Here is a 14,158-nt window from a genome sequence, read left to right as displayed (position 1 = left end):
TATGAATTATGAATCCAGGTATTACCTTGATTAGAAAAGGCTGAGACCTCTGGAGTTTTTCTGATAGTTGCCCGAAGTCTGTCACAATCTGAAAGCTTTTCACAGCAGAACATGCTGTGCAGTTTGCAGGAAGCGTAGAAGTGTTTTGTCTGCAACCTGCTGCCCACCAGTCCTGGCATTCTTGAGAGGAAACAAGAGAAATGAGCTTAATTAGACCAAAAACGAAGTGGAAAGGAGATAAACTCGATGATAAACTCATTACTCCTAACATGAAACACGGAGACTTCTTACAGTTTGCAATTCCAAAACAATCCAAACATTTATCAAGAAGACACCCAGAAGACAAAAATAGAGCTCCGCATTGAAAATAGTAACTCTAACACCACCAGTATTGGTGCCACGGACCCTGTTAACACATCCTTGAAACCACAACCAACCCCTTTCCATCTGCATTAACCCAGAAAGACTCTGTCCTGGGCAAAGTTTGCCATCTGTGATGTGCAGATGCTGCTGGGAAATGCGGGATTTCACCGAGACGTGGTGCTGGTGCATTCCTTCCTCTCATGCACTGACTTGAAGATAAAACAGGGAGAAAAGTCCCAGTATCAGGAAAACATTGGCAATATATGTAACATTAACTTGCTATACAGTTACTTGCCAATTTCCCCCTGCACTACAGCCATGTCCATTTTAAGTTTCAGAAATTAGCTGAACTGGCCTACAGTGAACACTGCACATATTTATATCTTCACAAATACAGGTTTTAAGTGAAACCATTACTTGAGGTCTACATCTCACCTCCCTCCTCCAACTTGCAGCACACCCAGCACAGAAGAGCAAGTAAATCTTCACAGAAGTGACTTGTTGCAGTACTGAACAAACAGGACGAGGGGAAACACTGCTGAACATCCCATGTATTTCTATATTAAGGGATCCACAGCTGCAGCCAGCACACCAGGAGAGCACAGCTCTGATTCAGTGGCAGTGACAGCCATGGCGTTACAGCCTCAGTCCTACGGGGAGATGCTGAAGTTGGGCAGATGCAGCAAATCCACCCAAACACCTGATCTGTCAGGGTGGGTTAGGGCAACCCGAGGCCCTGGACACGCCTCAGACGAGGAGTACAGAGATCTGTCTTCACAAGCAGGCCCAGCCCTCCTTGCAGTGCCAGCACATGTCAAAACAGCTCATGCCTCCTGGACACTGCTGCAGAACACCCAACAGGGAAACAGAGTGGACGAGATAGGAGAGAGAAAGAGGAGACAGCAAAGCCTGCCTGCAAAACGGTTGGGAAGTGATGCACAGCAGCTCCTCAGGCCTGCAGCCTGCGTGGTGCTATGACTGCGGTATCCAGCTGCACCAACACTCCTGCCTACAGCTCATAATTGATGAATACTATTTAACAGCAAAGCATTTGCTTCATTTTTCCCTCTGACATCTGCAGCAGACAAAGAGAAATGTCATGGGGGATTGTAGGCTCACTGGGGTGTTACAACAAGGAGCCGATTGGGATTCATTTTGCTTTTTTCCTCTGAATATCTCCAATTGATCCCCATATGCTGCAAATTCCCAGCCTACTGCTACGATACGGACGGGAAGGGATCAGGATGCAATCTGCAGACCTGCTGGAGGAAGCATCTATGGTGGTTTTGGGGAAAGGAGTAAAAAGGAAAAACAAAGTGTAAAAACCTTATTGCAAGCAGCAGTCCCACTCCCATGAGAAACTGTTCCAATGCACTTTCCCTCCCTGCTCACAAGAGAAAAAAGACAATCTTTGTTCCATTGGCTGTAGAAAGCTTCAGTTTTACAACAAAAAACTCAACTCACAAAAACAGCTGGTCAGCAACGGGAAACAAAAGGCTGAAAGATCTCTCCAGAGGAAGGGCAGTCACCACGAAGAGAACAAGAAAACATATCTTATAGTCTGTCATGATGCAGAGAGCAACACCTCTATCATCTGTTTCTCTGCAAAACTCAGAGAGCTCATCCCAAAGCATTAAGCTCAGACGTCCCAAAATTCTCTCCCAGGTCTCAAGGCAGCACCCCACGTAGCTGGATGCTAATCAGCTTTGACAGTACAGAGCTTGATTCCTCCTTTGAGCCAGGCTGGGATATTTGCATTCTCAATTGCTTGATTCAGGAGGTTATTTCTTTTCCCCATGAATAACCCTAACGGAGCACAGTTGAGACGCATTTCAAATGCTGTAAGTGGGACTGTGGGACTCTTTTTTTTTTTCCTTTTTTGTAATTAATCTTTTAGATTGATTGTTGAGGGTGTTAGTCTGTGCACCAGCATGCGTGTGACTGGCATGACAAGTACGGGCAGGACGGAGGGCCTGCCCTTCCCAGGGAGGGAGGGAGATGGGACCGCACGTAGAGGAGAGGGCACGCAACTGCACACTGGGGACCAGAGCAGGAGGTTTACCAAGGATGCTTATTCTTCCCTTTCGATTACACTCCCTGCATTCCTTTTACATTATCACCCTGCCCAGACACCCTGGGGGATTATTTTGGTTTAAGCCAAGCAAACTGTCTGTGCTCACACAGTCTGTGTGGAGACTGAAAGATGCACTCTCCATCTCCACGCAACTGTCACACGATGGTTCCATCCACTCACATGCAAATGCTGAAGTGCTGGGCGTGTGCAGTTATCCCTATGGAGTCTGGCTGCAGGGAAGCAGCTGTAGCATTGACACACACAACTACCCATTATGTGACACAAGTGTGGGCCAGTCCCAGTGAATCTCCTCTGCACTTGTGCTTTCTCTTCGCCCTTGGAGGAGCAGCTCTCAGTTTGTTACACAGAACCTCAGCTCCACATTGATCACACTCACCCAGTATCTGCTTTTGTACTTCATTAGCTCTACAGAACAAGGGCTGTCTTCTCCCCTCAGCCTGGATAGGTCCTAACGGCACCAGGGCTGTGGACTTCCAGCTGCCAGCATAGCACAGATGAAGAGATAACTTCCCTTAAAACACTTCTATGATTAATGCTGGAAGGAGTTTATGGCTGTACTTTCCACTATGCAGAGAAATAATTTTCAATTTACAATCAGTTTAACATGTGTACCCCGCCCTACTTGGCCATTTCCAGAGGATCTCCCAAGCTTTTTGGCTGTCCCTCGATCTACAGAGGGGTGTGTGTGCACAGCCCCAGAGATGCAGGGTGTGGACGATCAGACTGGATCTTCTGAGGTTACTGAGAAGACCCGGCCCTGCTTCTGCCCACTGCAGTGAAGCAATAAATCTCATGGAAACTTGCCCACATAGATGTGAGAGCAGCAGCAAGGCCTCAGCAACAGCCCTGCTCTCTTTAGGGACCACATAGGAGGCTAGTATCAGTCTGCTAATGCAGTGGTTCAGAGGGAAACCATCTAGCAGGGAAACCTTTTGCTCCAGCGAGACACGTGGAGTCAAGGGCTGCTCCTGACACTAACAAAGCACTGCAAACATAAACCTTTCTGCATGCAGAGCTGCAGGTGTGGACACAGCTTGCTGGCCCCCCACCAGCTTGTGGTCAGGTTGTCCTTGGTTCTGAGTCAGGAATGGCCTCCAGCTGTGCTGGGATCCCTGCAGACTTATGGATACACACTCCTCAAGTAAACAGCTCATACCTCCTTGAGCAGCAAGCTTATCACTGTGACCCCTTTCCCAGACTTTATGGGAAGTTAAAACTGTATTTTAAAAACTTGAAGGAGTTCACAGACATCAATTCATTATTACACATCAATTTGAAGTCAGGCTAAACTGGTAGGTTCCCAAATAAGTCATAAACAACACTTGCTAGTTGTAGCATAGAAGTCCTGATTAAGGAAAGCACCACAGCGAGGTTTTAAACATACACTACACAACGAGGGTCCTTGTTCAGCGCAGGATCCTTACCTCCTCACACTGAACACTTCTGTAGCTCTATTTTGAACATACTTATGCCTGGAGGAGAAAGGACCTGCCAGCTTGCTTTGTAGCATTTTTAGGAAAAGCTAGCAACAAAATAACAGCTACAAGTAAATGCGTTAATAAACCCTTATTTTTGAACTGAGTAAAAAGTCAACAGCTCAAAGAACTACTCACTCATGTCACTAATGGGTAACGGCTGGTCAAACAACCCAAGGATGATTAGTCAATCTCCAATGAAGCACAAAAATTATTCTGATCCAACAAGCCATTGTGAAATCAAGTCTGCTCAGCCCAGCCCAAGAGGAACTCACAGTCCTGTGGGACAAAAGAGCGTTACTTCCAGGAGAAATCTGCACCTACCAATATATAAAACTGAAGGCAGGGGTGAAGCTGTCAGGAAAGCCTCCAAAGCCCACTACAACCTGCACCTCTTGTTCCGTGCCCTGCACTGCTCTGGCAGTGTCTGGCTTGGAGGAACAGTATGCTTTTGAAGCAGATCCCTCTCAGTTGCTTCTACTTGTCTGACAGTGACTTGAGTCTGCAGAAGGTCTGACATGCCCACGTCACCAGTGCAAACAGAGCTCTTCTACATGCCTCTGCAACAGGTCGTAGGTGGAACAATCCCTCTTTGCTGGGAAGTAAACCAAAATGAGATTTCACTTTGCAATGGAAAAGAGAATTTCTGAAGACACCAAAATACAAAAGCAACAGGAAGAGTTCACCACATTCTGGATTGCCAATTAGTTGGAGTTAGTTTACTGTCAGCAAATCCAAATCAACATTCCACTGGCTGAACCAAGGCCAAAGGAAAGCAGCATTTGAAAACAGCTTGGCATCTCACTGCACTGCAACATCAGCCTTTTTTTTTAATCCTCCTTTGAATGAGCCAACACAGGTGTCTGCTGGTCTGCTTCAGGTTATGTTATAAGAGGATGTTTACACACACACAGATCAGATAAATGGGCAGCTGCACAGGGATGGAAGCAAGCCCTGTCTGCAATCCATGTCATGCTCACATACACCTCAACATGCTCAAGCCCCTGGAGTGGGAACATGAGTGTATGCACAGAGAGAAAAGAGCTTGAATAGGCAAAATGCACTTTCTTCAGGAAGAAAGAAAAAGGTTCATTGTGAGCAAGATGAGAGGGCTGTGCTGAAGGCAGGAAAGAAGGGCAGTATAGTGATTAGACCATTAAGATGAGCAAGTTAGAAATCAGACCCTACTTTATGTTCCAAGCAGCTTTCTTGTTCAAAGCTTTCATTCAGAGCAGATCCATGCTCCTTGGGCTCACAGATCAGTGAACCCAGCAGGTCACATGCAGCGTGGGCTGCAAAACCTCCTGAGAAAGGCAGACTGAATGCTTAGATTCTATGCCCACGCTGAGCTCAGGAAGCAGAACGTCTCCCTCAGGTAAAACAGGCACGCTGGATGCTCCCTTTTTGCACGGAGCTGAGCCAAGGATAAACATGCTGCAGGGCTACAATAAGAGGGGAGGCAATGAGCTTGAAACAGAGAGAAATCTGGTAGTGGCTGGCCCATTGCAGGCTGCCTGCGAAGGGTTAAGTCCAGAAAGAAGCCAGAGCCTGGCCAAGTGCCAAGGCAAGCCTGGAGCCAAATTGAAGGTGGCCAGCCAAGAGGCAGAGGTTGCTGTCTTCTCCCAGCTGAGCAGCCCCAATAACCCAGCCTGCTGTGACCCATCCCCACAAACAGTGCTCGGAGGCACCTGACAGGCCCCCCAGCGTGATGCTGACATGCCATTTACAAGGTGTTGTTTAAACACAGCTCCTCCAGCAGGGTTCATTTCTCTAAAACAGTTTATGAATAAAGCCAACAAACATGTTTCCTAGCCCTTCGGGTCTATGCAAAAGGGAGTTTTTAAACACAAGGAGTCTCCTCTCAGCCGGGGATAACTCCACAGGATCACTTTTCCAACACCGAGCTGCATGAATGCCTGCATGTGATTTTTGAGGTGATGAGCAGCTGCTGATGCAGCTGATTTTGAACTGCGTAGGACATATTTGGTCAGGACAGGGTCTCATTATTAGAAGCAAAGCTGGCTTTTCCTTTAGGTCATCACATGCTGGTAACAACTCCTGTAAATGGTCACACTGATAGATGAGAGCCTATTCACCATTGACCAAGGTTTCTGAGCTGCAAGGACTTAGCATACTTACCATAGCCAGACACATGAGATAATGTAAGAGCAATTCATGCTCCGCTCATCCACATCATCGTTCTGTGTGGTTGGCAGGGAACAGTCACCAATATGATACCTAAATTCATATTTAGATAGCAAAAAAGGTATAAAGATGTCACACTGTATCACAAAGGGAAGAACTACTGATAAATATGTAGTGTCTCACCTGACACCTACTACTACACACTCCAGGAGTTCATTGCATTTCCTGCTAACACTTGCAAGAGAGAAGTACTCATAGCCCTACTTTGAAGGGAGAGAACTGAAACACAGATAGAGCAACTTCTCCATCCCATTATATTCAGAAAGGAGAAATGAATCCAGGTTACATAGGCCCTGCTTCTTCTGGGAAGTCTTGTGTTAACGCAAATGCCTGTTCAAAATTCAGTGTTCCTTATAAAACATAGATCCCAAAGGTCAGCAAATCTATCACCTCCCTGGGGATAGGTGCAATGTGAAGCACTCAGTTGTCCAGCTGAAAGCAAAATGCTCACGTGGTAAGAGGCACTCACCCTGCCCAGAGCAGGCAGCATGACCCAGCACTGGGGTTTTCACAAGCTCTACGTAAACATGAGCTCAGGAAGAGTAAATGCAAACCACGTTTGTGTACGACCTTACCCCAGCCAAAGGGACCTTGGTTCCTAACCTTGGGAAAACAGCTGAAACAGAGGCACAGGGGCCAAACCCAAAGATATAGGGTTGGCTTTGAAGACACAAAGGGTAGAAGTATTAGTTTTTATATGGGAATGGCTCTGAGGGATAAAGAGACAGGGAACAGAAGAGAAAGACAGTCAAAGAGGAAATTTACTTTGGATCCAATCCTACAAACCTAATGCAACAGACACAGCTTTGCACGCACTGCACTCTTCACTTTGGCTGTGCAGTGGAGGCTCAAAGGTCTTCCCACAGCCACTGGCACAGGCAGCCCTTGTCATCCACAGCACGGCTCCTGGGGTAGAAGGGACTAGGATGAAGGTTAGGAGGAATGCAGGTCACCCTGAGCTGGAGGGAGGAGGAGCAGCATCCCGCGCCCCTGCTCATCTCAAAGTGCTGTCATCACACTAATTTAGGGCTCTGGCTCTTGGGGAAACCTGGCTGCCCAGCCCACATCTACCAGGGGAACAGGCTCCAACCTGCAAACCTGGAGACAGGAAAACTACTTCAAACCCACTGCTTCTAGAGCAGGCCCAGGAGGGACAGCACAGCCCCAGACCTCAGCCCCACGCAGCCAGGCTGCCCCCGCCTGCCCCAGAGGAAGTGAAATGAGCCACCCACACAAGCCTGGCTGCATTCAGGCTTTGTCCACACCACTTTGGACTGTGCGGCTAAGGGAAGGCTGCCAGCACCGCCGGTGGGCCAGGGCGGCCTCCAAACTGCTAACGGGTGGCTTTCACCATGAACAGCCCAAGCTGGACTTGTACTGGTGCCTGAGCACAAGAAGTTTCATCTGCGTTTCAGCCTCTGCTCCTTCTGAAAATTAATCTAGCAAAGACCTACTCAGAGAACAAAGGATGAGTCCATACTTTTTTTTGGGCTGTGCTTTTCCTTTGCTGTGCAGACTCCTTGCATGGTGTCTTCTATATAAATGGAAAGTGCTAGGCCTACTTACAAGATCCTTACACTCTAGTCCACAAACATCATGACAGGTGTTATTTTTACCCCTTCAGGAGGCCATCAGGCCAAAACTAAGGGACAAAATGTTACATCATGCATAAGGAAGTTCTGAGGAAGAGCTGCAGATCACCCATCCCAGCCATTCCCTTTTATCATAGAATCACAGAATTGTTTGAGTTGGCAGGGACCTTTAAAGGTCATCCAGTCCAACTTCCCTGCAATGAACAGGGACATCTGTAGCTTGACCAGGTTGCTCAGGGACTGGTCCAGTCTGAACATGAACGTCGCCAAGGATGGGGCATCCACCCTGTCGATCCCTGATGAACGATTTTACTGCACTCCATCCAGCAGCATGCAGTGAAATAACATCAGTGTTGCTGGGAAAGCCACAGCTGCCCACCAGGACACAAGAGATTCCCACAGTAATCCACCCAAGGTTCTGCCTGGGCGCTGTGCTCTCCCATTCAGGCAGTCAGAACTCACCCAGTTCCTTCCTCTAAGGATAGAACAAAGTTATCCAAAATCTGCTAACTGGGAGGTGCCATGGTTTCCACCACAACCTAACATGTTGCAAAAAGAGAGAGGGAACTTCCTCACCCCCTCTGTACCTTCCCTCCTTCCCCCAGAGCTGGCTTGCTGCCCACCATACTGCTGATCATTTCAGAAGATTTCCAGAACTCGTGAAGGCATGAGGGATTTTATGTGCATTTAAACAACCACCTCACATCCTGCATTCCCAGAACCCCATGCTCCCTTTGGATGTTTCCTGATCAGCTGGTTTTCACATCAGTAGCCCAGGCCTGGGCACAGAAGTCTCCATTGGTTTCCTTCTGCATAAAGAAGCAGAGGGGTGTTCACAGACCCACGTAAACACTGACAGATAAGCAGGCCACTCGTGTCAAATGGCTATCAGAGCCATCACTTCACCTTTGTTTTTTCCTCTCTAGGAAAGATCCCAGTGAGTAAGGAAGGAAGCAAACAATGGGGATACCCCAGCCGACCCATACAAACTCAAATGAGCAGCCAGCCACGCGTCAGAGGAAGAGAGGGAGACACAGAGAGAGAATGCAGAATGGTGTTGGCATTTCAGGGAGACATTTTTAGCTGCAGCAGGAAGGTCAGAGCCAAACAGAGAGCTCCAACACAATGAGCTGCTCATGCTAAATATAAACCACCCGAGGGCACAGACACTAGAGTTTGTTTTTACAGTGAGCCAACAGACGATCAACACCGTGCCACAGCCCTGCTGAAAATAATCCACAGAGCCCATGCTTTTTCCAGGTGCTAGCCTAAGTCAGTGGAAATGATAACTGGGAATGAGAAATACTCACACTTTTCCATTTCTGTTATGACCATCTCCCATGACAGTACCATTTCATGACAGATCCATCTAGCTTCCTCACACACACTGTACCTAATGTTACTTTGGCTGCTATAAACACTGTAGTCTCTCAAGCCCACAGTCCTTTCCCAATACACCACTTGGCAAAAGCTACTTTTTCTTAAACCCAGGTCACGTGTGGAGGTTTCTACACTTTGTTCACAAATATGAAAACAAACTGTTTTTGTATGCCTAATGGTGACATTTACCCACCATAGCTATCTCACCCTGGTTTCAAGAACTGCAACAAAACGAGAACGTGCAAGAAGAAAATCATGAAGTAAAGAAATAAAACATGCTTCAGCCCCAGTGAATAGAAGGGAAAGTGCCCTGGCTAGAACTCAGGATGCTATTTTTAAGTACAGTGGTAGGAAAAGGGAAAACCATGGTGTCAATCCAGTATCGTATTTGTTATTTGGTGCCCAAGGAGACACTCAAGTGATTTGTGTGGATGGTATTTAAGTTGGTATTTCTTTCTAGGCTTCTGTTACACAAGAAAAATGATTTCCTTACTCTCAAGCATGTACTTCTTGGCAATGGGGAGAGAGAGCAGCCGGATGTGACCGATGAGGGAGCCCCAGGCATGGGCTCTGGAGAGTGGAGCTTCAGGTGGCAGTGGGCTGTATGGTTGGATCACAAAGTACACAGTTAGCAAGACCAGTCCCAGCGTGAGCAGGCCCTGCAAGAACAAACAGGCACGTAATTAATTACACTCCAGTGAGTTGATGTGTCCTCAGCACAGGACACACCTTCTGAATGCTGAGGATGTGCGCTGTAAGATGAACATCCAGATTTCCACTGTGGATCCTCACTTAGCTGCAGTGCTATTTACATACACAAAGATGTCACTCGGTTTCATTGTTAGGGCTATCCCAAAACAAAATTAAGCAGCCTTCAAAACAGAGCCGCACAGTTCTGCCCATTTACTTCAGTGCTGCGAATAGCCCAGCACCAAAGCAAAGAGGATCATCCACAGATGGTTCCGATTCCTCCCACCTCACCAAATGAAAGCCTGCACTTCCGCCATACCTCTTACAAAAGGTTTTCAAAGCTTTTTGCAAACATCTGTCACGAGCCTTGAAACACTTTGGCAGAGGTGGTGCCAGCTCCCTCCCCCACACCAGAATCCCAAAGAAGCCTTCAGGAGATGACACGATGCATTTCTCCCCCCCAGCCAAAGTCAGAGTGAACCAACAGCAAAATCCAGAAGAGAAGGTGGATGTTCAAATTCCCAGTTTCCCATTCTCTGGCCTCATTTTACAGCTTTTATAGGAAGGGAAGATAAGAGCTTGATTACTTTTTCTAAGTGGAAACCACTGTGATGATTCTGCAAAGACAACACTAAAGCACTACTGAACATTATGCCACTGAGAAGTTCTTTATACTTGTAACATCTCCTGCCTACTTAACAAAATAGCATCATAGCATTCTTTCCTCCACTTGGTAATGCTTTTTACAGCATATTTTAGTTAAGGTTCTCCAAGCATTTTTCTCTCACTGAGCATCATGGCAGTAGGTTCATTTGACAGACTAGGAGAATAAAGATGGGTGCAAGCTCAGGACAGAGTCAGAAACAGAACTTGGATGCCTTCATTATACAACCCTGAACTTTAAGAATCTCCTTCCTTCCTTGTATTTCCACTGTGGGTGCTGACATTTGGAATCATTGCCTGAAAAATCAATCCAAAGACTTTGTGGTTTAATAATTTAAGGAGAGGGAGGTGTTGACATGTTCAACTTTCAATTCACACAAGTAATTCCAAATCTCAATCAGTTGCCTTCTATTTTCAAACCAGCTTATGGGAGGAAGGAAGGAAGCTACACTTAACATCTTCTTAAATAAAGAACTTGGAAAATGCAATGGGAAACAAAAGGTTCAGATGCAAAGGGAGAAATTCAGAGCCTCAAATGGGCTGTGCATGCACAGAGATGCCTTACCTTGTAGATGGCCGCTAAGACAGGGTAGCGGGGAGGGCCCCTTTGGGGTTCATTTCTTTCCAAGAGCTGCTTGATGAATTTCTCGATGGCTTTTTCTGACATCCCACACTGGTGGCCAGTCTGTCTCACCAGATCAATTGTCTCTGATAGCTTGTCATAGATGCTGAGCTCGTTGGCTGAAAGCTCCATGGCCTCTGATAAAAAATCCCTGTGGAGAGAGATTCAGTGCATTACAGAAAGCACACTGCAGTCACCCATCTCAACACCAGCATGTGCAAAAAGATCCCAGGAACATAAAGACACAACATAGCTGCAGTCCTCATGATCTCTGCTGGGTCAGTGTCTTCTGGGGACCTAAAGAAGTAGCAAAATTTCCTACCAGCAAAAGAATCAGTGGAGATTTGCAGATTATGTAAATGAATAGAACTCCCCAGAAATCAGTGAAACTCTATTTATTCATCTGTTCCAAATGATCCATCCCACAAAGCGACTGCTCACCGAGTACAACAGCCAGCACAACAAAGCTGATCACCACAGACAGCAGCCAAGCCAAGCCAAGTTCCCCTGCACTATAATTGCAGTCGCTTATTTGAACACAGATTTGTTTTCATTAAATACCCCGTCAGCAATAAGAAGAGGGCAGGGAAATAAGCCGTATGTGCAGGGTAAAGTTCAACAGTTCACAATTTGTTCAAATTTTCGCAACCTAATGTCCAGGCCAACTGATTATTGAGTAACAGTAATAAGATAGCAGCATGCTCTGCAGGCAGGAGAGAACCCTTGTCTCCCACTGAGGGGTTGCCTCCAGGTCATCCACATGCAGAAATGCAGGACAAACTGCTTTGTGAGGTAGAGACAGACACTAAATAGCACTTGATGGCAATTTACTTCCCAAAGACTCCCAAAGAGATTTCAAAGGGAAGCTGGTATGAACTCACCTATGAGTGGTCAACGTTAGGACACTAAAAAAAGAAATCTGTTCCTCTGCTGCTCCCCTTGTCTGCCACAAAGGCAGACCTCTGCAATACCAACAGCAGCAGATTTGTCCGTACAGAACAGCCTGAGCATTCCCACCCCGAACTGTGGGTTTCTACAAGCCAGAATCAAACAACAGCACTTCTGATGTTTTTCTGCAATGCCAGGATGTTGTTTCAGAGAAAAACAAAAGAGATCAACACCAGCAGGATGACTAGCTTCTGCAACTGCTTCACTCATCCCAAGAAATTCCTGTTCTGCTCTTGCACATTTATGTGGCCACACAGTGAATCAGATCAGGAGAACTATCTTGCTGAAAAACAGTCCCACCTTGTTTAGTCAGCAGCCACCTATACAGCCAACTCAGGCACTTCACATCAGATGTCATAGTAACATCAGTGTCAAATATCTAACTACAGCTTTAGAAACACTAAAAGAATAAAAGAAATCTGAACTCAAAGCACACAAGGAGGACATACTGCACTGCATTGCTGGGTTAATTAGCTCCCGGCCCTGTTCTGCCACCATTCCTTCCATTTCGTGCAAACATTTGTCCCAGATCTCACTACCTGAGCAGCCTCATGGGCTGGCAAAGCTGCCCAAAAGCAGGTTTAGTCAATACATCGTTATGGACTGTAACCTCCCCAAGGCAGGGACCTTTTCCTCTGGTCAGCAGAGCACATGGCATGTGCTCAGCTCTATAAAAAACAGTGCACTGCTTTACTCTTTCATTTATGTAATAAAGAGCCAGCACATCTGCATGATGTTAAACGCCTTTTTTTTTTCCACAGCTTTTATGTTGCCTCCACAATGCAAGCGGTGTGTGAAAGGTTATCTAGCTTCCTCTTGCTCCTACGTGCCAACGCTTTTGCCTGCAAAGCTCTCCCATGCTGAATTCCTCAACTTGCTGGATCTGCTTCACACAGTTATCCGTACAGAAACACCGTCAAACAGCATCCTCCTTCCCAAACAGCAGAAGCATCCTGCTCTAGTAAACTGCTGAGACACATCTTGATGCACTGGAACAGGCTGCCCAAGGAGGCTGTGGATGCCCCATCCCTGCAGGCATTCAAGGCCAGGCTGAATGTGGCTCTGGGCAGCCTGGGCTGCTGGTTGACACCCCTGCACATAGCAGGGGGTTGGAACTGATGATCATTGTGGTCCTTTTCAACCCAGGCCGTTCTGTGATCTTAGTTCTCTCCACCCTGACCTTTGTATTCAGCTCTGAGCAAGCACATTTGAAGACAACCCCTGCGAGTTACAGGCAGTGAAAAACCCCGCATAACTCCTTGGCAAATCCAACAGCAATCTGCACCCTCAGCTGGGACACGAGGCACTACTGAAGACGTTGCTTTGAGAACAGCTGAGGCCTTAAGAAAAAGATAAATAACAACCCATTATGTTCCTTCCCATCAGCACAATCAGGCCGACAGAATAACAAGAGGCCACTGTATGCAATTCGCTGCCGCGCACACACACACTGAGAGGGCCTTATTCACAGCAACCTCTCAGGGCAGGCCTTCCCAGCACAATATCCACACGTTTTGTGCCATTTTTGATGAACTCGGCCAGGCTGTGAGGAGCAGCAGCTGCTGCCTGCCTGGCGATCCCAGGGACGAACAGCAGCTCCCAGCCACGCACCCCACCGACCACCAAACCCAGCACAGCCAACACGCTGTGCCCACAGGGCTGGGAACGAGGCCTTAAGAAGATAAATATTTAGCAACGAACGCTGTGGGAGGAACCTTGAGAAGGGAAAGGCTGCTTCTATCTCCATGCCAGCCGGCAAACCCGACAGAGCGGCGCAAGGGGAAGATTTCCACGCTGGACAGCAGGCCCAGCGCTGGGTGCACCACCGCCAGGCCGGGGCCTGCATCCCACCGCCACAGCGCGGCCACCGCGGGCTGCCAAGAATCGCCATCCAGGCTTTAAATCATCATCATCATCATTAAATAAACAGAGGCAGAAAACGTCTCCACGGACCCGCGAGAGCCCCTCAGGCCCAGCCTCAGCCTCAGGCTCAGGCTCAGGCCCAGGCCCGGCCTCAGGCCCAGGCCGCCCCCCCCGCCGGCTCCCGCCCGCCCCGCGCCCCCCCTCGCCGCCCCCGGCCTCACCCCGCTCCGTCGCCCGGCTCCGGGCTCCTCCCGCCCGCGGT

The 14,158-nt window shown here is 47.7% G+C and overlaps 1 protein-coding gene across 4 annotated transcripts in view; it reads right to left on the bottom strand.

Annotated features, from left to right (window-relative positions):
• C6orf89 (C6orf89 homolog) overlaps window positions 1-14,158 on the bottom strand; it is a 20,700-nt gene extending 6,542 nt beyond the window's left edge. The window contains exons 1-4 of one of the 4 annotated variants that reach the window (XM_015298899.4): window positions 13,749-14,158; window positions 11,029-11,236; window positions 9,604-9,769; window positions 26-180 (exon numbers count right to left, since the gene is read on the bottom strand). In XM_015298899.4, the coding sequence (XP_015154385.2) occupies window positions 26-180; window positions 9,604-9,769; window positions 11,029-11,236; window positions 13,749-13,924 (705 nt within the window). In that variant the 5' untranslated portion in view covers window positions 13,925-14,158. Of the gene's footprint in view, window positions 1-25; window positions 181-9,603; window positions 9,770-11,028; window positions 11,237-11,526; window positions 11,616-11,966; window positions 13,635-13,748 lie in introns of those variants that run through there. The other 3 variants (NM_001012548.2, XM_015298901.3, XM_015298900.4) reach the window with 3 other exon arrangements.

Source organism: Gallus gallus, chromosome 26 (assembly GCF_016699485.2).
Source record: "Gallus gallus isolate bGalGal1 chromosome 26, bGalGal1.mat.broiler.GRCg7b, whole genome shotgun sequence".
Classification (NCBI taxonomy): Eukaryota; Metazoa; Chordata; class Aves; order Galliformes; family Phasianidae; genus Gallus; species Gallus gallus.
The sequence above is the reverse complement of the archived record's forward strand: the minus strand, read 5'-3'. Positions and strand labels throughout refer to the sequence as shown.